The sequence below is a fragment of the Doryrhamphus excisus genome, linkage group LG22 (genome assembly GCF_037039965.1).
Source record: "Doryrhamphus excisus strain RoL-2023G ecotype Guam linkage group LG22, RoL_Dexc_Guam_v1.1, whole genome shotgun sequence".
In the NCBI taxonomy this organism is placed as follows: domain Eukaryota; kingdom Metazoa; phylum Chordata; class Actinopteri; order Syngnathiformes; family Syngnathidae; genus Doryrhamphus; species Doryrhamphus excisus.
This window is the reverse complement of record NC_136378.1, coordinates 2,322,071-2,346,197: the sequence shown is the minus strand read 5'-3', so window position 1 is coordinate 2,346,197 and position 24,127 is coordinate 2,322,071. Positions and strand designations below refer to the sequence as shown.

The 24,127-nt window shown below is 38.9% G+C and overlaps 1 protein-coding gene across 1 annotated transcript in view; it reads left to right on the top strand.

Moving 5' to 3' along the window:
- LOC131110655 (putative methyltransferase NSUN7) overlaps window positions 1-23,275 on the top strand; it is a 34,509-nt gene extending 11,234 nt beyond the window's left edge. Inside the window, exons 3-12 of the mRNA XM_078788041.1 lie at window positions 9,272-9,399; window positions 10,389-10,541; window positions 10,920-11,103; window positions 12,038-12,266; window positions 12,330-12,473; window positions 12,546-12,647; window positions 16,732-16,867; window positions 18,363-18,483; window positions 22,318-22,513; window positions 22,579-23,275. Coding sequence (XP_078644167.1) covers window positions 9,272-9,399; window positions 10,389-10,541; window positions 10,920-11,103; window positions 12,038-12,266; window positions 12,330-12,473; window positions 12,546-12,647; window positions 16,732-16,867; window positions 18,363-18,483; window positions 22,318-22,513; window positions 22,579-22,964 — 1,779 coding nt within the window. The 3' untranslated portion in view covers window positions 22,965-23,275. The remainder of the gene's footprint in view (window positions 1-9,271; window positions 9,400-10,388; window positions 10,542-10,919; window positions 11,104-12,037; window positions 12,267-12,329; window positions 12,474-12,545; window positions 12,648-16,731; window positions 16,868-18,362; window positions 18,484-22,317; window positions 22,514-22,578) is intronic.
- The last annotated feature ends 852 nt before the right edge of the window (window positions 23,276-24,127 follow it).

Below are 24,127 nucleotides of genomic sequence, written 5' to 3'. Positions count from 1 at the left end.
TTTCAAAAATTGACGCCCTAAAATTTTGGCATTTTATGCCATTTTTGGGTGCTCCTGGGGCCCCTGTTGAGTGTGTGTGGGGTTTCCTCTGTTTTTTTGACCAGAAAAGTGCATTAGAAGCAAGTTTGAAAAACTTAAAAAAACTGAAAAAAACGACATACTAACCCCTTACGTTTTTTTTCAAAAATTGACGCCCTAAAATTTTGGCATTTTATGCCATTTTTGGGTGCTCCTGGGGCCCCTGTTGAGTGTGTGTGAGGTTTCCTGTGTTTTTTCCACCATAAAAATGCATTAGAAGCAAGTTGAAAAAAATGAAAAAAAACGACATACTAACCCCTTACGTTTTTTTGTCAAAAATTGACGCCCTAAAATTTTGGCATTTTATGCCATTTTTGGGTGCTCCTGGGGCCCCTGTTGAGTGTGTGTGAGGTTTTCCCTGTTTTTTTGACCAGAAAAGTGCATTAGAAGCAAGTTTGAAAAACGTAAAAAAACTGAAAAAAACGACATACTAACCCCTTACGTTTTTTTTCAAAAATTGCCGCCCTAAAATTTTGGCATTTTATGCCATTTTTGGGTGCTCCTGGGGCCCCTGTTGAGTGTGTGTGAGGTTTCCTGTGTTTTTTTCACCATAAAAATGCATTAGAAGCAAGTTGAAAAAAATGAAAAAAAACGCCATACTAACCCCTTACGTTTTTTGTCAAAAATTGACGCCCTAAAATTTTGGCATTTTATGCCATTTTTGGGTGCTCTTGGGGCCCCTGTTGAGTGTGTGTGAGGTTTTACCCGTTTTTTTTTAACCCAAAAAGTGCATTAGAAGCAAGTTGAAAAGACTGAAAAAAAACGACATACTAACCCCTTACGTTTTTTTTTTCAAAAATTGACGCCCTAACATTTTGGCATTTTATGCCATTTTTGGGTGCTCCTGGGGCCCCTGTTGAGTGTGTGTGAGGTTTCCTGTGTTTTTTCCACCACAAAAATGCATTAGAAGCAAGTTGAAAAAAATGAAAAAAAACGACATACTAACCCCTTACGTTTTTTTGTCAAAAATTGACGCCCTAAAATTTTGGCATTTTATGCCATTTTTGGGTGCTCCTGGGGCCCCTGTTGAGTGTGTGTGAGGTTTTCCCTGTTTTTTTGACCAGAAAAGTGCATTAGAAGCAAGTTTGAAAAACTTCAAAAAACTGAAAAAAACGACATACTAACCCCTTACGTTTTTTTGTCAAAAATTGACGCCCTAAAATTTTGGCATTTTATGCCATTTTTGGGTGCTCTTGGGGCCCCTGTTGAGTGTGTGTGAGGTTTTACCCGTTTTTTTTACCCAAAAAGTGCATTAGATGCAAGTTGAAAAAAAATGAAAAAAACGACATACTAACCCCTTACGTTTTTTTTCAAAAATTGACGCCCTAAAATTTTGGCATTTTATGCCATTTTTGGGTGCTCCTGGGGCCCCTGTTGAGTGTGTGTGGGGTTTCCTCTGTTTTTTTGAGCAGAAAAGTGCATTAGAAGCAAGTTGAAAAAACTGAAAAAAACGACATACTAACCCCTTACGTTTTTTTTCAAAAATTGACACCCTAAAAATTTGGCATTTTATGCCATTTTTGGGTGCTCCTGGGGCCCCTGTTGAGTGTGTGTGAGGTTTTCCCTGTTTTTTTTGACCCGAAAAGTGCATTAGAAGCAAGTTGAAAAAACTGAAAAAAACGACATACTAACCCCTTATGTTTTTTTTCAAAAATTGACGCCCTAAAATTTTGGCATTTTATGCCATTTTTGGGTGCTCCTGGGGCCCCTGTTGAGTGTGTGTGAGGTTTTCCCTGTTTTTTTGACCAGAAAAGTGCATTAGAAGCAAGTTTGAAAAACTTAAAAAAACTGAAAAAAACGACATACTAACCCCTTACGTTTTTTTTCAAAAATTGACGCCCTAAAATTTTGGCATTTTATGCCATTTTTGGTTGCTCCTGGGGCCCCTGTTGAGTGTGTGTGAGGTTTCCTGTGTTTTTTCCACCATAAAAATGCATTAGAAGCAAGTTGAAAAAAATGAAAAAAAACGACATACTAACCCCTTACGTTTTTTTGTCAAAAATTGACGCCCTAACATTTTGGCATTTTATGCCATTTTTGGGTGCTCCTGGGGCCCCTGTTGAGTGTGTGTGGGGTTTCCCCCCCCTTTTTTGAGCAGAAAAGTGCATTAGAAGCAAGTTGAAAAAACTGAAAAAAACGACATACTAACCCCTTACGTTTTTTTTCAAAAATTGACACCCTAAAATTTTGGCATTTTATGCCTTTTTTGGGTGCTCCTGGGGCCCCTGTTGAGTGTGTGTGGGGTTTCCTCTGTTTTTTTGAGCAGAAAAGTGCATTAGAAGCAAGTTGAAAAAACTGAAAAAAACGACATACTAACCTCTTACGTTTTTTTTCAAAAATTGACACCCTAAAAATTTGGCATTTTATGCCATTTTTGGGTGCTCCTGGGGCCCCTGTTGAGTGTGTGTGAGGTTTTCCCTGTTTTTTTTTGACCCAAAAAGTGCATTAGAAGCAAGTTGAAAAAACTGAAAAAAACGACATACTAACCCCTTATGTTTTTTTTCAAAAATTGACGCCCTAAAATTTTGGCATTTTATGCCATTTTTGGGTGCTCCTGGGGCCCCTGTTGAGTGTGTGTGAGGTTTTCCCTGTTTTTTTGACCAGAAAAGTGCATTAGAAGCAAGTTTGAAAAACTTAAAAAAACTGAAAAAAACGACATACTAACCCCTTACGTTTTTTTTCAAAAATTGACGCCCTAAAATTTTGGCATTTTATGCCATTTTTGGGTGCTCCTGGGGCCCCTGTTGAGTGTGTGTGAGGTTTCCTGTGTTTTTTCCACCATAAAAATGCATTAGAAGCAAGTTGAAAAAAATGAAAAAAAACGACATACTAACCCCTTACGTTTTTTTGTCAAAAATTGACGCCCTAAAATTTTGGCATTTTATGCCATTTTTGGGTGCTCCTGGGGCCCCTGTTGAGTGTGTGTGAGGTTTTCCCTGTTTTTTTGACCAGAAAAGTGCATTAGAAGCAAGTTTGAAAAACGTAAAAAAACTGAAAAAAACGACATACTAACCCCTTACGTTTTTTTTCAAAAATTGCCGCCCTAAAATTTTGGCATTTTATGCCATTTTTGGGTGCTCCTGGGGCCCCTGTTGAGTGTGTGTGAGGTTTCCTGTGTTTTTTTCACCATAAAAATGCATTAGAAGCAAGTTGAAAAAAATGAAAAAAAACGCCATACTAACCCCTTACGTTTTTTGTCAAAAATTGACGCCCTAAAATTTTGGCATTTTATGCCATTTTTGGGTGCTCTTGGGGCCCCTGTTGAGTGTGTGTGAGGTTTTACCCGTTTTTTTTTAACCCAAAAAGTGCATTAGAAGCAAGTTGAAAAGACTGAAAAAAAACGACATACTAACCCCTTACGTTTTTTTTTTCAAAAATTGACGCCCTAACATTTTGGCATTTTATGCCATTTTTGGGTGCTCCTGGGGCCCCTGTTGAGTGTGTGTGAGGTTTCCTGTGTTTTTTCCACCACAAAAATGCATTAGAAGCAAGTTGAAAAAAATGAAAAAAAACGACATACTAACCCCTTACGTTTTTTTGTCAAAAATTGACGCCCTAAAATTTTGGCATTTTATGCCATTTTTGGGTGCTCCTGGGGCCCCTGTTGAGTGTGTGTGAGGTTTTCCCTGTTTTTTTGACCAGAAAAGTGCATTAGAAGCAAGTTTGAAAAACTTCAAAAAACTGAAAAAAACGACATACTAACCCCTTACGTTTTTTTGTCAAAAATTGACGCCCTAAAATTTTGGCATTTTATGCCATTTTTGGGTGCTCTTGGGGCCCCTGTTGAGTGTGTGTGAGGTTTTACCCGTTTTTTTTTACCCAAAAAGTGCATTAGAAGCAAGTTGAAAAAAAATGAAAAAAACGACATACTAACCCCTTACGTTTTTTTTTTCAAAAATTGACGCCCTAACATTTTGGCATTTTATGCCATTTTTGGGTGCTCCTGGGGCCCCTGTTGAGTGTGTGTGAGGTTTTCCCTGTTTTTTTGACCAGAAAAGTGCATTAGAAGCAAGTTTGAAAAACTTAAAAAAACTGAAAAAAATGACATACTAACCCCTTACGTTTTTTTTCAAAAATTGACGCCCTAAAATTTTGGCATTTTATGCCATTTTTGGGTGCTCCTGGGGCCCCTGTTGAGTGTGTGTGAGGTTTCCTGTGTTTTTTCCACCATAAAAATGCATTAGAAGCAAGTTGAAAAAAATGAAAAAAAACGACATACTAACCCCTTACGTTTTTTTGTCAAAAATTGACGCCCTAAAATTTTGGCATTTTATGCCATTTTTGGGTGCTCTTGGGGCCCCTGTTGAGTGTGTGTGAGGTTTTACCCGTTTTTTTTTTTTACCCAAAAAGTGCATTAGAAGCAAGTTGAAAAAAATGAAAAAAAACGACATACTAACCCCTTACGTTTTTTTTTTCAAAAATTTACGCCCTAACATTTTGGCATTTTATGCCATTTTTGGGTGCTCCTGGGGCCCCTGTTGAGTGTGTGTGAGGTTTTCCCTGTTTTTTTGACCCGAAAAGTGCATTAGAAGGAAGTTGAAAAAACTGAAAAAACGACATACTAACCCCTTACGTTTTTTTGTCAAAAATTGACGCCCTAAAATTTTGGCATTTTATGCCATTTTTGGGTGCTCCTGGGGCCCCTGTTGAGTGTGTGTGAGGTTTTCCCTGTTTTTTTGACCAGAAAAGTGCATTAGAAGCAAGTTTGAAAAACTTAAAAAAACTGAAAAAAACGACATACTAACCCCTTACGTTTTTTTCAAAAATTGACGCCCTAAAATTTTGGCATTTTATGCCATTTTTGGGTGCTCCTGGGGCCCCTGTTGAGTGTGTGTGAGGTTTCCTGTGTTTTTTCCACCATAAAAATGCATTAGAAGCAAGTTGAAAAAAATGAAAAAAAACGACATACTAACCCCTTACGTTTTTTTGTCAAAAATTGACGCCCTAAAATTTTGGCATTTTATGCCATTTTTGGGTGCTCCTGGGGCCCCTGTTGAGTGTGTGTGAGGTTTTCCCTGTTTTTTTGACCAGAAAAGTGCATTAGAAGCAAGTTTGAAAAACTTCAAAAAACTGAAAAAAACGACATACTAACCCCTTACGTTTTTTTGTCAAAAATTGACGCCCTAAAATTTTGGCATTTTATGCCATTTTTGGGTGCTCTTGGGGCCCCTGTTGAGTGTGTGTGAGGTTTTACCCGTTTTTTTTACCCAAAAAGTGCATTAGAAGCAAGTTGAAAAAAAATGAAAAAAACGACATACTAACCCCTTTCGTTTTTTTTTTCAAAAATTTACGCCCTAACATTTTGGCATTTTATGCCATTTTTGGGTGCTCCTGGGGCCCCTGTTGAGTGTGTGTGAGGTTTTCCCTGTTTTTTTGACCAGAAAAGTGCATTAGAAGCAAGTTTGAAAAACTTAAAAAAAATGAAAAAAATGACATACTAACCCCTTACGTTTTTTTTCAAAAATTGACGCCCTAAAATTTTGGCATTTTATGCCATTTTTGGGTGCTCCTGGGGCCCCTGTTGAGTGTGTGTGAGGTTTCCTGTGTTTTTTCCACCATAAAAATGCATTAGAAGCAAGTTGAAAAAAATGAAAAAAAACGACATACTAACCCCTTACGTTTTTTTGTCAAAAATTGACGCCCTAAAATTTTGGCATTTTATGCCATTTTTGGGTGCTCTTGGGGCCCCTGTTGAGTGTGTGTGAGGTTTTACCCGTTTTTTTTTTACCCAAAAAGTGCATTAGAAGCAAGTTGAAAAAAATGAAAAAAAACGACATACTAACCCCTTACGTTTTTTTTTTCAAAAATTTACGCCCTAACATTTTGGCATTTTATGCCATTTTTGGGTGCTCCTGGGGCCCCTGTTGAGTGTGTGTGAGGTTTTCCCTGTTTTTTTGACCAGAAAAGTGCATTAGAAGCAAGTTGAAAAAACTGAAAAAAACGACATACTAACCCCTTATGTTTTTTTTCAAAAATTGACGCCCTAAAATTTTGGCATTTTATGCCATTTTTGGGTGCTCCCGGGGCCCCTGTTGAGTGTGTGTGAGGTTTTCCCTGTTTTTTTTTACCCAAAAAGTGCATTAGAAGCAAGTTGAAAAAACTGAAAAAACGACATACTAACCCCTTACGTTTTTTTGTCAAAAATTGACGCCCTAAAATTTTGGCATTTTATGCCATTTTTGGGTGCTCCTGGGGCCCCTGTTGAGTGTGTGTGAGGTTTTCCCTGTTTTTTTGACCAGAAAAGTGCATTAGAAGCAAGTTTGAAAAACGTAAAAAAACTGAAAAAAACGACATACTAACCCCTTACGTTTTTTTTTTTCAAAAATTGACGCCCTAACATTTTGGCATTTTATGCCATTTTTGGGTGCTCCTGGGGCCCCTGTTGAGTGTGTGTGAGGTTTTCCCTGTTTTTTTGACCAGAAAAGTGCATTAGAAGCAAGTTGAAAAAACTGAAAAAAACGACATACTAACCCCTTATGTTTTTTTTCAAAAATTGACGCCCTAAAATTTTGGCATTTTATGCCATTTTTGGGTGCTCCTGGGGCCCCTGTTGAGTGTGTGTGAGGTTTTCCCTGTTTTTTTGACCAGAAAAGTGCATTAGAAGCAAGTTTGAAAAACGTAAAAAAACTGAAAAAAACGACATACTAACCCCTTACGTTTTTTTTCAAAAATTGACGCCCTAAAATTTTGGCATTTTATGCCATTTTTGGGTGCTCCTGGGGCCCCTGTTGAGTGTGTGTGAGGTTTCCTGTGTTTTTTCCACCATAAAAATGCATTAGAAGCAAGTTGAAAAAAATGAAAAAAAACGCCATACTAACCCCTTACGTTTTTTTGTCAAAAATTGACGCCCTAAAATTTTGGCATTTTATGCCATTTTTGGGTGCTCTTGGGGCCCCTGTTGAGTGTGTGTGAGCTTTTACCCGTTTTTTTTTACCCAAAAAGTGCATTAGAAGCAAGTTGAAAAAAATGAAAAAAAACGACATACTAACCCCTTACGTTTTTTTTTTTCAAAAATTGACGCCCTAACATTTTGGCATTTTATGCCATTTTTGGGTGCTCCTGGGGCCCCTGTTGAGTGTGTGTGAGGTTTTCTCTGTGCCAGTGTTTGAATTTGGTGATTTTTGACAAAAAACTTAAGGGGTTAGTATGTCGTTTTTTTCATTTTTTTTTCAATTTGCTTCTAATGCACTTTTCTGGTGAAAAAAACAAAACAGGGGAAACCTCACAAACCCTTAGAGTTCTCCTTTAGAGAACTGAACGCATTAAACACCTTTGCTATTTGCTTTTGCGTCATCCCATGAATAAAAAGCCCCACACCCACACACCCACACCTTGTGAAATACTGTCCTGGGTGCCATGAACGGTTCTTCCTACGTATTGTAGTGCAGATCCTTACTGCATCCTTCAAGCGAGACAGTAAAGCTCAGACACAATAAGACACTCCCAGCTTCTTTTACTCCGCCGCCGTCTATAAAGTTCAACCTTGATGGAGAGAGGGCGGGAAACAGAAGCAGACTTGGCGGCTAAAAAGTGGCGTCCATCAGGGTATGGAGGGAAATAAAGGAGAATAAAAGGCCAAATAGATAGATTTTGCCTCGTGAAAGAGCCTCCGGCGGGCTTGATCACAATGGAGGGAGAAAATGAACCCTAAATCCTAAAGCGGGGAATTGAAGGAGCCTGAAGGACGGCGTGGAATCAAGGGACGATGCTGGACCGCACTCGGTGTGAAATGAACCACATGAAACATTAATCTCATACCGGGCTCCGTTTTACGTCCTTGAACTCCCTGAAAACACTTAACCTTTCCTTTAAATGCTATAATATATATTTAATATATAGCTATACAAATCAATAGTTTGCTTAGTATGATATAATATGCCATTATTACATGTATGAATATAAAGTTTTAAGTTTTGAAATGGAGATCAAATGAGTAAAAAAGACCCTGGTCTTGTTTTTGCTTGTTGCTGAGGCGACTCCACACGGCCAACACTTTCACTTTCACTCTGTTGTCCAGCAACCTCAAGATGGGGAATTTTCCCACAGCTTTAAAGATTTAAACTCAGTAAAAGCCAAAATGGCTCTTGAAGTAAAAGTATTTTTATCGACAAAAAATAAAAATTAAAATTAAAATTAAAATTAAAATTAAAATTAAAATTAAAATTAAAATTAAAATTAAAATTAAAATTAAAATTAAAATTAAAATTAAAATTGGTTAGAGCACAGACCTCACAGCTAGGAGACCAGGGTTCAATTCCCCCCCCGCGACCCTCTTGAGGATAAGCGGTAGAAAATGAATGAGTTCTCCTCCTATTTTGTGTGGAAGTGGTAACTTTTAACCCTCTGTGTGAAGTTTGCTTGTTCTCCCCGTGCATGCGGGGGTTTTCTCCGGGTACTCCGGTTTCCTCCCACATTCCAAAAACATGCTAGGTTAATTAGCGACTCAAATTGTCCATAGGTATGAATGTGAGTGTGAATGGTTGTTTGTCTATATGTGCCTTGTGATTGGCTAGCAACCAGTCTAGGGTGTACCCCGCCTCTCGCCCAAAGACAGCTGGGATAGGCTCTAGCACCCCCGCAACCCTCTTGAGGAAAAAGTTGTAGAAAATGAATGAATCAATGACTTCTCCTCCTATTTTGTGTGGAAGTGGTAACTTTTTGGCTTCTTATTTTGTCATTAAAATTAAAATTAAAATTATATTAGGAAAGCAGGAAGTGAACAAATGTAACAGTTACTGATTGTAAAAGTACCAGATGGAGGGGTAGGATTTAATAAGCTTTGCTTCTTCCTACTCCTTTTAGACATGTGGAACTGTGAACTGATTATGTGATGCATTCAATTGTAATCTGATGCATGTTCAAATGAAATTAAACCCTAACATTACCATAAAAAAGTTAAATGTTGTATTCAGGCGTAGTTTGAGTATTGGTTTAGTGAAATAACATTTTGGCCAGTAATTACAGCAGGACCATCTGGCCAATTGTGCTCATTTGTCTTGGGAAAGGCACACACATAATTTATTGTTATGGCGCCAAGTTTGGTGGTTGGAGCTTCCAGCGTGTAACAATATCATATTGTGTCTCTTAATGGGGGGGTAGAACTCTCTAGAGTAGGCACACTCATGCTTTATTCATTCCCCCCCTTCTTTTTAAAGTCACCAAAATAACAGCCTGTGCTGTTTTTGTCCTGCAGCCAGACGATCAGATGAGCCTTTTTGCTGTCATGCTCTATGACTTCCAGGACAGGAAGTTCCTCCCACAGAGCCACGGCACGGAGATGTCCATACAGGAAGTCAGAGATGTGGAACACTATCTCCTCAGGTAGGTACACCATAAGACGTTAGTGCGGCCCGTATGGTATCATATACCCAGAAAAAATTATTACATTTGATTAATGTTCATGTTAAAGGTTAAATAACTGTTAATAGTTATCCTCCCTATCCGTGTGGAAGTGGTAAGTTTTTGGCGATTTAAGTTTAAAGGAAATAACTTGAAGGCTAACATTTAGGTGGCTAGCGCTCTAGTTTGCGAGTTAGCATGTGTCTCAAGACCCTGCAGTTGCGCAATATGTTGTAAATAAAAAGAGTATAAATGTGACTATAGTCGTGTTTTGTCATGTCTACAGGGCTCTAATAATGCTTTGTTCATTTTAATCTGAAAAAAATAATTTGTCTACCCACCAACTATATGTGGTTTCTTAGGTTTTTATTATTTGCCCTTTTATTATTATTATTATTATTATTATATTTATTTATTACTGATTGATTTTCTTTATTCTTGATTTTTTTATTTATTTTTCATCTTATTTTGTGCAGAAAAATAAAGATATTTGAGAACGTTTTTTTTTTTTTTTGGAAAACCTGATGCGGCCCAGCCTTGCCCAGACCCTAGCTCCAGTGCCCCCCCCAGGTAAATTGAGTTTTTTGAGACCCCTGCTATAAACCTTGCAATCCAACCTACCTTGGTGTTCCCAGCTTTAGTGAGTGCTAGGTGTGATTTTTTTTGCGTGTCCGAGCAGAAGCTGTAGTAATTCTACATTTGATCAAAGTTACTTCAGATTTGTCAGATCAAGACCTTCATTCCACACAGCTTTACAAGCGCCACTCAGCAAAATTTTTCCACTACATTTACCGCCTAAAAAGGCAGTTTAGTTGACGGGAATAATTACAATAGGAATATTTATAAATAATAATACAAAAAAACAAAGCGATTCCCAGAGGATCCTTGCACATTTGGACTCGGGAATAATAGATCCTGATCATCCTGCTTCTACTCATATTTGCCCTTTTGTGAATGTATGATGTGTTCAGGTGCAAAACAAAGCTGGAAGCGTCTCTGGCTCGATACAGGATCAAACACGAGGTCTCCTCCGTTGAGTCCATCCTGCCTGAGAGTGTGAAGGTGAAGCAGAAGAGATCCAGCAGGCTGCTACTTTATGCATGGATCAACACACTGAGGAGCAGGTCTGCACACACACACACACACACACACACACACACTTGAAGTTTTGGGGGGGGGGCTCCCTGTGTTTTACGGCCGAGGTGCCTGCCCATCTGACACCCAATTAAATTCCTCGTGTGTATAAAGGTGTCTTCCGGACAGGGTTGATTCACTTTGGTGTAAATCTCGCCACCCAGGACAGATTCAATCAGCCGCAACCCTCAGCCAGCTCTGAGATGGTAAAGGTCACAACAGGAGTGTGTGCCAAAATGTGTGTTTGTTCTAATATTTTTGACAGCGTTATTACGCTTTTAATGTCCTTCTAAAAGGCCACGTTGCATTTCTAAGCGCCATTGTCTCAGATGATCTCTGTCTCTCGTGCAACTGTTCTTCTTCTGCAGCCTGGATGAGGTCCAAAGTGTGCTGAAGAGCACAGGAGTGTCCCGGGTGGCTTCGATGGAGCAGCTGGAAGGCCAGACCTTCTGCCGGGATCCCCACTGTGATGATGTTCTGGTGTTCCCCGCCTGGATGAAAGCGACTTTGGATTCCACTAAGCTGCTTCAGGAACACAAACTCATCTTGCAGGTTCAATATACACACAGACACACACACACACACAAAAGCAACAACCTTAAACTGTATTATGGAAAGCAGGAAGTGAACAAATGTAACAGTTACTGATTGTAAAAGTACCAGATGGAGGGGTAGGATTTAATAAGCTTTGCTTCTTCCTATTCCTTTTGGACATGTGGAACTGGGAACTGATTATGTGATGCATTCAATTGTAATCTGATGCATGTTCAAATGAAATTAAACCATTACCATTACCTTTACCATTATCATTACCATTACCATTACCATTACCATTACCATTACCATTACCATTACCATTACCAATTAACATAGTATGTTTTTGGAATGTGGGAGGAAACCGGAGTACAAATAAAAATAAATAAAAATCGTAGTAAATAAAAAATTTAAAAATTTAAAAATTTAAAAATTTAAAAATTTAAAAATTTAAAAATTTAAAAATTTAAAAATTTAAAAATTTAAAAATTTAAAAATTTAAAAATTTAAAAATTTAAAAATTTAAAAATTAAACAAACAAAAAACAACTAAAACTATATTAGGAAAGCAGGAAGTGAACAAATGTAACAGTTACTGATTGTAAAAGTACCAGATGGAGGGGTAGGATTTAATAAGCTTTGCTTCTTCCTACTCCTTTTGGACATGTGGAACTGTGAACTGATTATGTGATGCATTCAATTGTAATCTGATGCATGTTCAAATGAAATTAAACCATTACCATTACCATAAGTGCTTTTTCTTTGGCTTTTGGATGCATTTTCTGATGCCACCACAGGAAGGTACCTATGGTTAAGCCTTAAAAAGAGAAATAGCACCCACTAGGACAGGGGTGTCCAAAGTGTGGCCCATGAGACTCCTGTACTAGGACATAGAATATGATGAATTGAGCCTGATAGAAAAGGACTTCCCTTTTATTGGTATTTTCCTCCAGGATAAGTCTTGCTGCCTGACCCCAAACGCGGTGATCTCGCTGCTACCAGATGACGGGGACGTTCTCATGGTGGGAAGTTTCTCTGGCCTCACAGTCTCCCACACTGCCTCGCTCATTAAGGAGAAACGTAAAACCAGCAACAAGTCCAAAGTCCTGGCTTGTGTCAGTCATCTTACAGACGTTCAGATTGAGACGCTTCTCCAAGTCATCGCAAACACAAGCTGCAAGAGTAAGCAAAACCAAAGAATCCATGTTCATCTAGAACGTAAGGACCTCTTAGTCTGTTCTTCAGATGTCAAGCTGATCCCGGAGGTCTTCCAGTCTTTGGCCAGTGGTGACAAGCGTCTCACGAAAGTACGCCTCATCCTGTTGACGCCCGACTGCTCCTTGTCGGCAGTCAGCAATCCTCTTGAATTCATGCTGCAAGAGAACAGAGGTACGCAACACAAGCACATCTTGCTATGAAAGGATGCTAAACGCTAATTTTGTGTGTATTTGTTATGCTTAGATACCAACCTGCTGCAGGACTTGTGTCATGGCTCCGTGGTGCAGAACAAGCTGGACGCTCTGATAGCGCAGCAGAGGAAAGATATGGATCATGCGTTGAAGTGTCAGTTTGTTTAAGCATCTGGCAAGCATCAAACACTGGCATTTTATGCTGTTTTTGGGTGCTTCTGGGGCCCCTGTTGAGTGTGTGTGAGGTTTCCGCTGTCACATTAGAAGCAAGTTGAAAAAAAACTGAAAAAACCTGAAAAAAACTGAAAAAAACGACATACTAACCCCTTACGTTTTTTGTCAAAAATTGATGCCCTAAAATTTTGCCATTTTATGCCGTTTTTGGGTGCTTCTGGGGCCCCTGTTGAGTGTGTGTGTGAGGTTTCCCCTGTTTTTTTTTTTTTTTAGCAGAAAAGTGCATTAGAATCAAGTTAAAAAAAAAAAACGGAAAAAAATGACATACTAACCCTTTATGGTTTTTTTTTGGCAAAAATCACCAAATTCAAACTCTGGCTTTCTATGCTGTTTTTGGGTGTTTCTGGGGCCCCGGTGGAGTGTGTGTGAGGTTTCCCCTGTTTTTTTGACCCAAAAAGTGCATTAGAAACAAGTTGAAAAAAAACTGAAAAAAACTGAAAAAACCGACATACTAACCCCTTACGTTTTTGTCAAAAATTAAAGCCCTAAAATGTTGGCATTTTATGCCATTTTTGGGTGCTCCTGGGGCCCCTGTTGAGCGTGTGTGAGTTTTCCATTGTTTTTTGACCAGAAAAGTACATTAGAAGCAAGTTGAAAAAACTGAAAAAAACGACATACTAACCCCTTACGTTTTTTGTCAAAAATTGATGCCCTAAAATTTTGCCATTTTATGCCGTTTTTGGGTGCTCCTGGGGCCCCTGTTGAGTGTGTGTGTGAGGTTTCCCCTGTTTTTTGTTTTTTAGCAGAAAAGTGCATTAGAATCAAGTTGAAAAAAAAACGGAAAAAAACGACATACTAACCCTTTATGTTTTTTTTTTGTCAAAAATCACCAAATTCAAACACTGGCATTTTATGCTGTTTTTGGGTGTTTCTGGGGCCCCTGTTGAGTGTGTGTGAGGTTTCCCCTGTTTTTTTGACCCAAAAAGTGCATTAGAAACAAGTTGAAAAAAACTGAAAAAAACTGAAAAAACTGACATACTAACCCCTTACGTTTTTGTCAAAAATTAACGCCCTAAAATTTTGGCATTTTATGCCATTTATGGGTGCTCCTGGGGCCCCTGTTGAGTGTGTGTGAGGTTTCCCCTGTTTTTTTGAGCAGAAAAGTGCATTAGAAGCAAGTTGAAAAAACTGAAAAAAACGACATACTAACCCCTTACGTTTTTTTGTCAAAAATTGACACCCTAAAATTTTGGCATTTTATGCCGTTTTTGAGTGCTTCTAGGGCCCCTGTTGCGTGTGTGTGAGGTTTCCGCTGTTTTTTTTTTTTTACCAGAAAAGTGCATTAGAAGTAAGTTGAAAAAAAAAAAAAAAACGAAAAAAACGCCATACTAACCCCTTACGTTTTTTTTTTTCAAAAATCACCAAATTCAAACACTGGCATTTTATGCCGTTTTTGGGTGCTTCTGGGGCCCCTGTTGAGTGTGTATGAGTTTTCCCCTGTTTTTTTTTTTTTTTTTTTTTACCAGAAAAGTGCATTAGAAGCAAGTTGAAAAAAACAGAAAAAAACAACATACTTATGTTTTTTGTCAAAAATCCCCAAATTCAGACACTGGCATTTTATGCCGTTTTTGGGTGCTTCTGGGGCCCCGGTGGAGTGTGTGTGAGGTTCCCCCTGTTCTTTTAGAAGCAAGTTGAATTATCACACTGACACACACCGATCCAATACAAAGACTAGAGCTGATTGCAGAGCCTCCCTCACGTGAGTGACAGTGGCTGATTATCTAATCTTGTACTCTAATAGACGCGAGCATATGCTCTCCCTGGGAGATTATCTCGGCCCTAATTAGAAATGCTAATGGTGGTCAGCAATTTACTAAGCATCATAATTAGCGGTGTAAGTTACATTTGTTCATGAAGGGGACAATCCCTGCTTGCGTCCATCAAACCAGGAATATCATTTATCCCAAGAACTTGTCTTGTGGTGGGTTTTATTGGATAGCGCAGGCGGAGCATCATGTTGTTCATCTCACAGGTGGACTCTTTTATTTTGAAGGGCCATGAAAGCAGCGAGCTGCTCTCATCCTGCTGCCATTGATTGCGGCACCTCCGCATTTCTGCCAGTGTAGATACTTTCTAATGGGGATGTTAATTAACACCCGGTATGTATTGAGTGCCTCGCTCCATTTGAGTCAATGGTCTCATTTGAGTGTTCTCGAACGCCCACACATCCACCGCGTTGCCTCATAGACTGAATGTAAGAGGTTTCAATCACCTGTTTTCATCTTTCTAATGGGTTTGTGTCAATAGTTACTGGTTAAGAACACTTCATTGAAGCAAAGTTCTCATAGAAACTCATCAAAACACTCACATTTATGAAAAGAGGAAAAAAAGCCATGTTGTTGTTGTTGTTGTTGTTGTTGTTGTTGTTGTTGTTGTTGAAGAGGGGACAGGAATGAATAATATCAGGATGAGTTTCTTCAAACAAGAGGCTCGATGAAGAAGAAACAAGGCGTGCATCCGCGCTAATTGGATATCAAATTAGCTTGTTTTTATAGAGGCACTGTTTCTGTTTTGGTTTTGTTATTCTGATTTATTTAAAGTAATGCAAACACACCTGTCAATCAATCCAACCGCTCATACGTTCATCTATGCGGTAACTCATCTGGCAACCCACCATCCATCCCGCCATTCTACCAACCGTCCATCTAGCCATCCATCTCTACATCCATCCAATTATTGTCATCCACCCAACCATAATCCTTCCAACCACTGCCATCCATCCACTATCCAATCCATCCAACGCCCCATCCAACCAAACCTCTGGCATCAACCATCCATCTAGCGATCCATCTCTCCATCCATCCATCCATCGAATGGTTCCTCCATCCAATCATTGTCACCCACCCAACCTTAATCCTTCCAACCACTGTTGGAACCATCAATTCCAACCATCCAACCATCAATTATCCCATCCATCCAACGCCCCATCCAACCAAACTTCTAGCATCCGCATCCCTCCATTGTCCCAACCGTCTATCTAGCGATCCATCTTTCCATCCATCCAATGATTCATCCATCCAATCTTCCAATCATCGTCATCCACCCAACCATAATCCTTCCAACCACCGTCATCCACATCCATTATCCAATCCATCCAACGCCCCATCCAACCAAACCTCTGGCATCAACCATCCATCTAGCGCTCCATATCTCCATCCATCCATCCATCCATCCAACCAATGATCCATCCATCCATCCATCCAACCAACGATTCATCCATCCAATCTTCCAATCATTGTCATCCACCCAACCATAATCCTTCCAACCACCGTCATTCATCAATTATCCAATCCATCCAACGCCCCATCCAACCAAACTTCTAGCATCCGCATCCCTTCCTCCAGTCTCCCAACCGTCCATCTAGCGATCGATCTCTCCATCCATCCATCCATCCAATCATCCAATTATTGTCACCCGCCCAACCATAATCCTTCCAACCATCGTCATCCATCCATTATCCAATCCGATCCAATGACCCATCTAACCAAATCTCTGGCATCATTCATCCATCCCTCCATTCTCCCAACCATCCATCTACCGAGCCATCTCGGCATTCATCCATCCAATCTTCCAGTCATTGTCATCCATCCAACCGTAATCTTCGGCCCAGCTTTCCCTACATTCAACCTACCATCCAACACTCATGCATCCATCCAACCATCCGTCCAATCAACCTCCATTAAACCATCTGTCCATCCATCCATCCAACAATGGACACCTGACCATCCATCCACTCATCCACCAATTTCTACTACATCTTCTCTTCAAAATCCCCCCACCCAAACATCATCCATCCAACTGATCATCCATCCACTGATTAATCAATCCAAAAATAACTCTGGCCATCCATCCATTCATCTAATGTCTGGATCCATCCATCTTCCAATGCCTGAAGCATCCATCCATCCATCCATCCATCCATCCATCCATCCATCCATCACTCCACCAACAAATGAATCCATCCCTCAATCCCGTCATCCATCCAATCCAATGTTTGTGTCCAGTTCCTAAAGTATCGGCGGTGGTTTACTCGACGTGTTCCTGGCATCCAGAAGAGAACGAGGAGTTGGTGACCAGAGCGGTGGAAGAAGCCAAGGTGACCTTGCAGCCAGGATGGCAGCTAAAAACTCCCAGTCTGAGGTCAGTTCCCGAACACATCGTGTAGGGTGTTGCTGTCTCTTTCCCTCAGAGTGTGTTTGCTTTGCTGTCTGTCGGCCCGCCGAGGGCCTCCGTCTTCAGGTTCGATTCTGTCAAAACATCGACATCAACTGAAAGGTGCAACTTTACGCTTTTTGAGTAAAGATTTCCAGTCAGATGGACTTTTACTTTTTATACAACAGATACCGTATATGTTTCACTCGCCTAACTCGGGTTGTCAGGACATAAATGTTGAGTTTGCTGTGAGCTGACTTCCTGGTGCAGTCAACTGTCCACAACGTAGCGATGCCTCAGGCCGGGATGAATAAAACACAAGCCTTGTTATTGCGATAGATTCAACCGCAAAGCATCTAAAGCAGGGGTCTCAAACTCAATTTACTTGGGGGCCACTGGAGCTAGGGTCTGGGTGAGACTGGGCCGCATCAGGTTTTCCAAAAAAAACAAAAAAACGCATTTATTAAAAACAAAAAAATGTAAAAAACTTCACTTTGGTTCCAATTTTCTACAAGAAAAGCTCTGATAAAACATTCCACTGTTCTCAAATATCTTAATTTTTATTTTTCTACACTAAATAAGATGAAAAATAAATAAACAGATCAAGAATAAAGAAAATCAATCAATCAGTAATGAATAAATAAATATAATAATAATAATAATAATAAAACGACAAATAATAAAAACTTAAGAAACCACATATAGTTGGTGGGTAGACAAATTATTTTTTTCAGATTAAAATGAAGACAATAGACAAAAACTTACCACTTCCACACAGATAGGGAGGATAACTATTAACAGTTATTTAACCTTTAACATGAACATTAATCAAATGTAATAATTTTTTCTGGGTACATGATACCATACAGCATCCATATCAAACTTGCATTAAATTTTCATATCAAGGCGGGGGCCTCAAACTAGTGTCCGGCGGGCCACGTCTGGCCCACGGGCCGCGTGTTCACACATTTGCGTTATGGCAATGGTAATGGTAATGGTTTAATTTCATTTGAACATGCATCAGATTACAATTGAATGCATCACATAATCAGTTCACAGTTCCACATGTCCGAAAAGAGTAGGAAGAAGCAAAGCTTATTAAATCCTACCCCTCCATCTGGTACTTTTACAATCAGTAACTGTTACATTTGTTCACTTCCTGCTTTCCTAATATAGTAAATTTTTTTGATTTTTTTAAATTTTATAAATTTTTTTGATTTTTTAAATTTTTTAAATTTTAAATTTTTATTATTTTTTTAAATTTCTAAATTTTGTTATTTTTAAAATTTTTTTAATTTTTTAACTGGAGGAGCATTTTTCAATTGCTAATCAGAAATCCCTATTATTTGCAGGGCGCACCACTGTGGAGGCCGCAGGGTTCAAAGTTGAAATAAATGTCGTGGCTTCTACACTGTAGATGTCCATCATAAATATTTGTTATAACATCTCCTGTTCTGCGTATTTCTGTATCTGTTTCATGCAGACGAAACCCAGACTCTAATTCTCCTGACCATGCAGAGGATCCAGAAATAAACGACTCCTTCTTCAGACTGGAACCCTCTGAGCAGAGTAATGGCTGCTTCCTGGCTCTTTTCATCAGAGAGGTGAGCACCGAGGAGATGAAACACATTTTAACTCCATTTCAAAGTGAGATTTAAGCTTGTGGTCAAATGCATTTCCATCCTCTCACAATCAAGGGCGGGGAACAAAAGTGTGACAGTCAGGCAACTTGGGCAAACAGAAGGAAGAGGCCACGAGGCGACAGGAAATGAGATGGTTAGGACCGTCGTCCGGGGTCAACCAGAGAGCAAGAGTGAGAGCGATGGAGGTGGGAGCTTCCAGGAGAATAAAGTGGATGAAAGTCTGGAGGAGGACGTTGGCTTAGTTGGTTTATGAAGCAGGAAGTAGCTGAGGATGAGAGGAGCTAATGAGAAGAAGAAGAAGAAGAAGTGGGAGTTTGGAGTTTGTCTTTGATTTCATACTTTGAAGGAGACATTAACGAGGGGAAAAAACTTATTTAAATTAGCACCGCTAATCTGGAGATTATTGATACTCTCATTGCCTCATGAATTCGCTTTCAGCCATCTTCTTTTGGCCTCATGTTTATCCGTATAAGCTTTTCCTAATGAGGGTCGCAGGGGGTGCTGGAGCCTATCCCAGCTGTCTTGGTGCGAGAGGCGGGGTACACCCTGGACTCGTGGCCAGCCAGCCAATCACAGAGCACATATAGACAAACAACCATTCACACTCACATTCATACCTATGGACAATTTGGAGTCGCTAATTAACCTAGCATGTTTTTGGAATGTGGGAGGAAATCGGAGTACCCGGAGAAAACCCACACATGCACGGGGAGAACATGCAAACTCCACAGAAAGATGGCCGAGTGTGGGGAAAGACAAAAAAAGAAGCAAAAAAGTTACCACTTCCACACAAAATAGGAGGAGAACTCATTCATTTTCTATCGCTTATCCTCACGAGGGTCGTACTGGAGCCTATTCCAGCTGTCTTCGGGCGAGAGGCGGGGTACACCCTGGACTGGTGGCCAGCCAATCACAGGGTACATACAAACAAACAACCATTTACACTAATATTATGGTTAATTTGCTAATTAACCTAGCATGTTTTTGGAATGTGGGAGGAAACCGGAGTACCCGGAGAAAACCCCCGCATGCACGGGGAGAACATGCAAACTCCACACAGAGATGGCCGAGGGTGGGGAAAGACAAAATAAGAAGCAAAAAAGTTACCACTTCCACACATAATAGGAGGAGAACTCATTCATTCATTCATTTTCTACCGCTTATCCTTACAAGGGTTGCGGGGGGTGCTGGAGCCTATCCCAGCGGACTTCGAGCAAAAGGCGGGGTACACCCTGGACTGGTGGCCAGCCAATCACAGGGCACATATAGACAAACAACCATTCACACTCACATTCATACCTATGGACAATTTGGAGTCGCTAATTAACCTAGCATGTTTTTGGAATGTGGGAGGAAACCGGAGAACCCGGAGAAAACCCACGCATGCACGGGGAGAACATGCAAACTCCACACAGAGATGCCTGAGGGTGGAATTGAACCCTGGTCTCCTTACCGAGCCGAGCCGTCCATCGTGTTTTATTCCTCCACAGATAGGAATGAAAAGCTAATGAAACCAAGACTTCTTTCTTTTCACTCCCGCCATCTTTTGCAACCTGCAATAAAGTCAGCTAATCAAAAGTTATTGTGGCGCCATAAAAGTAGCAATTATCTAAATGTTTGACTGCTGTCTGCCGTACTTCGACGGTCAGAGAGGCGAGGGTTCAATTTCTTTACGAGCCAGGAGCTTTAAAGATGCTGATCATTTCCTCGGAATGAAGAGCAAAGTGGTGACACAGACAATCTTTTTTCCGAGTGTTTGTTCATAATTTGGGGTGTGGTGCTTCCAAGGAGGGGCCAGTTCTGGCAGTTCTGCACCAAAGGAAATGGAAGATTTGCAGCGTTGGGAGTTGACGGAAAGGAAGGGAAATTTACGGAGGGAGAAGAAAGTAAGACGAGGGAGAGTGTCTGCTGAATAATTCAAAGTCCGCTGTCTGAATGAGTTAGCATCAATGAAGTTCAGGGCACCAAAAGACTGCAACACGGTTCCGCTAAACCTGCATGCTACACGTAAACACGCCCCTACATGATGCACTCTCATTGCTGGGGAACACACACAACTTCCGACATTTTTCCAGCACTTTTCCATGTTTGCATGGAAGTCGAAGCACTTAAAAACAAAAAAAAAAAGCACACGGGCAGCGAATCTCTGTGGTGCACGTTATGAATAATTCAAGTGTTGAGGGAAGCAGTGGTGGCTGCTGATGAGACGGCAGGTGACCCTGCAGCCGCCAGCAAGGACATGGTGGCACCCCCACACCCCCACACCCCCACCCCCACCCCCACGCCCACTGTCACAAGACAAAAATTTCTGTTATTGTCCTCATTTGTCCGATAATCGTTAGTGCATAATGTATAATGTATAAATTCCATATACAAACTGTACAAAAGGTACATCTGAATGAGATGAGCAAAGGCACGGGTGTCCAAAGTGCGGCTTGGGGGCAACACATACTAAATATATACATTTACAAGTAAAAAGTTGCAATTTTAACAGAATAAGTTATGTCATCATCTTGCGAGAATAGCGACGTGACTATTATAGGCCAAAAAAAAATAAAAAAATCACATAAAAATTTGTAAAAATAATAATTTTTTAAAAAAAGTGGTAATATAAAGCGAGACAAAACAACAACAAAAAAAAGTTTTGAAATATTAGGTTATGGGAAAAGTAATCATTTTGGAGAATAAAGTCAAAATATTATTAAATTATATTATCATAACAACATTTACAAGGCAAAAAGTTGCAATTTTAACAGAAAGTTATGTCGTCATCTTGCGAGAATAGCGACATGACTATTATAGGCCAAAAAAAAAAAATCACATAAAAATTAGTAGTTCAAATAAAAAAAAGTGGTAATATAAAGCGAGACAAAACAAGAACAAATAAAGTTTAGAAATATTAGGTTATAGGAAAAGTAATCATTTTGGAGAATAAAGTCAAAATATTATTAAGTTATAAAGTTATATTATAAGAACATTTACAAGAATAAAGTTGAAATATGAAGAAAAAAAAGTCATATTCCAGTAAGAAAAAATAGTCACACAAGCTAAACTAGTAGTATTATTAAATAAAAAAATTTAAATTATTATTAAAGTTAAATTAAAAAAGTCACACAAGTTAAACTAGTAATATTATTAAATAAAAAAAATATTATTAAAGTTAAATTAAATTAAAATGTCTAAATCTAATTTAGTAGCATAGAGTTGAAATATTAAATAAAAATATTTTTTTAAATGAGAAACAACCAAGAATAAAGTCACAGTATTACAACATGTATATTTACAAAAATTATTAAACTAGAATGTTGAAATACTATATCTGGAAAATGTAAAAAAAAATCCCTAATCTAAGTTTAGCTTTATCACATTATACTCGTACAAAAATAAGCACCACAGAACTCTTCTACTACGTCTTCTTCTTCCTCGGACTGATTAATAATAATATTAAAATAATAATAATAATAATGATTAATAGGAGTGTGGTAAATGTAAAAGTGTAAGGTAAAGTAAAAGTAAAGTAATTATAAAATTATTAAAAATGATAAAAATAAAATATAATAATTATTAATAATTATTACACATTATTACACATTATACAGAGAGATTAAAAAAAAATTCTACTTAAAGGATTTTTTTTTGTTACTATTTCGGCTCCTATACAGTACAAAATATTAGAAACAGCTCTATGATGCAATGCAGTACACACATACATATTCAAAATGTAGGATATTGTTTTTTGCAGAATTAACAAATTTTTCTGATGACCAACAACAAAAGTCCTCCTTTATCCTTTAGTCCTCACAGCCTGAGGCCACCCTCAAAGGGCCAACTCAAGCTGCGCCGGGTAAAGGCAAACCCGACCGCATGAGGTCCAACCAGCCAATCAGAAAAACGCCGCGTGGACAAACCATGAAGTCAAGCAAAGCGACCTTCTCATCTCGACCACCTGAGCATCGCATCTCCATCAAAGCTCAGCCAAATTTAGCACCAGGTAAGATTGACGATAAGATTGCTGTTGCTTCCACTAGAAACTACATTCTCCATTTTGATTTCCAGCAAAACCCCTCAAACTGCGCAAAAAAGTACCACAGAACTCTTCTACTACATCTTCTTCTTCCTCGGATTGCAAACAAGAAAAGCATCCCAGAACGCACGTCGTCACGGCTTTATTCAACACTACAACTTCCACTTCCTCTCCACGTCCCGCCCCCCCTCCCGTGGCCCCCAGGACCCCTGCTGTCCATCCCCGAAAGGTGCTGAAACCCGCCGTTATCGTCCTGCCTCCTCTGCGTCTTCTCCCACCACCGCCACCGCCCCCGCATCCTGGTCTCCACACGTGGAGGACCCCGGCTACGACTTTAACGACTTTACCCTCCCCTCGTTTAGCCGGGAGCTTCTCCAAGGACGTGGCGCTCAAACACAAGTTGAGGTTTTGGGTTTGAGTCTCTGCTGAAAAAAACGTGTGATGCAGTAGAGGTCATCTGAGGTCATACAATTCATTATTATAACAATAATCCACCCTTGTAATATCGCTTTTTGTTAGAAATTAATTACTAAATCATGGCTACTTGGTGGTAGACTATGTTTTATTATTAGCCAAAACATATAGACATATAAGTGTATGTCGTATTCTGGTCACTAGGTGGCAGTAATTATCACACAGCATAAAACTTACATGTAAATAATCATTAATAGGAGTGTGGTAAAGGTAAAAGTGTAAGGTAAAGTAAAAATAAAGTAATTATTAAAATTACAAAATTATTAAAAAATTATAAAAATATAATAATTATTAACAATAAATTATTAAATTAAAAAAATACAATTATTATTAAATTTAAATTAAAATGTCATTCTAATTTATTAGCATAGAGTTGAAATATTAAATAATAATTTTTTTTAATGACAAACAACCAAGAATAAAGTCAAAGTATTACAACATGTATATTTACAAAAATGATTAAACAAGAATGTTGAAATACTATATCTGGAAAATTTTAAAAATCCCTAATCGAAGTTTAGCTTTATCACATTATACTCCACAGAACTCTTCTACTACGTCTTCTTCTTCCTCAGATTGCAAACAAGAAAACTCCAAATCCCCCCTCACTAATTCAACACTACAACTTCCTTCCTTAAAAGTGTAAGGTAAAGTAAAAGTAAAAATAAAAGTAAAGGTGACTATAGGGGTGTTATTTCGTGTCCCTAGTGCTCTAATAATATTTGGACACCTCTGCTCTGACATAGAACGTCCAAGTTTGCTTTTTCTTTGGCTTTTTCGAAACCCTTCTGCAGTTGTTATCAAACTTACAATTTATGAACTTACTTACAAACTAAAAAAACAACAAAAAAAGTTGACTTTTTCCTTCTTACTATTAGTGGTTAACTTATTTTTACACTTGAGAATGTTGAAAATAGTGTTGTACAGTTGTCACTGTTTTTGTTTTCGTTGCTCACTAAAAGATGAATATTAGTTTGCATGAATGTCTGCTGAAGACAAAATATAAAAAATATATAAAAATATAAAAAAAATAAATTGTTGATTCCCGTACTGATTTTGAAAGTCAGACATGATTTTTTTTCCATCGAAAAAAAAAAAATATGAAAG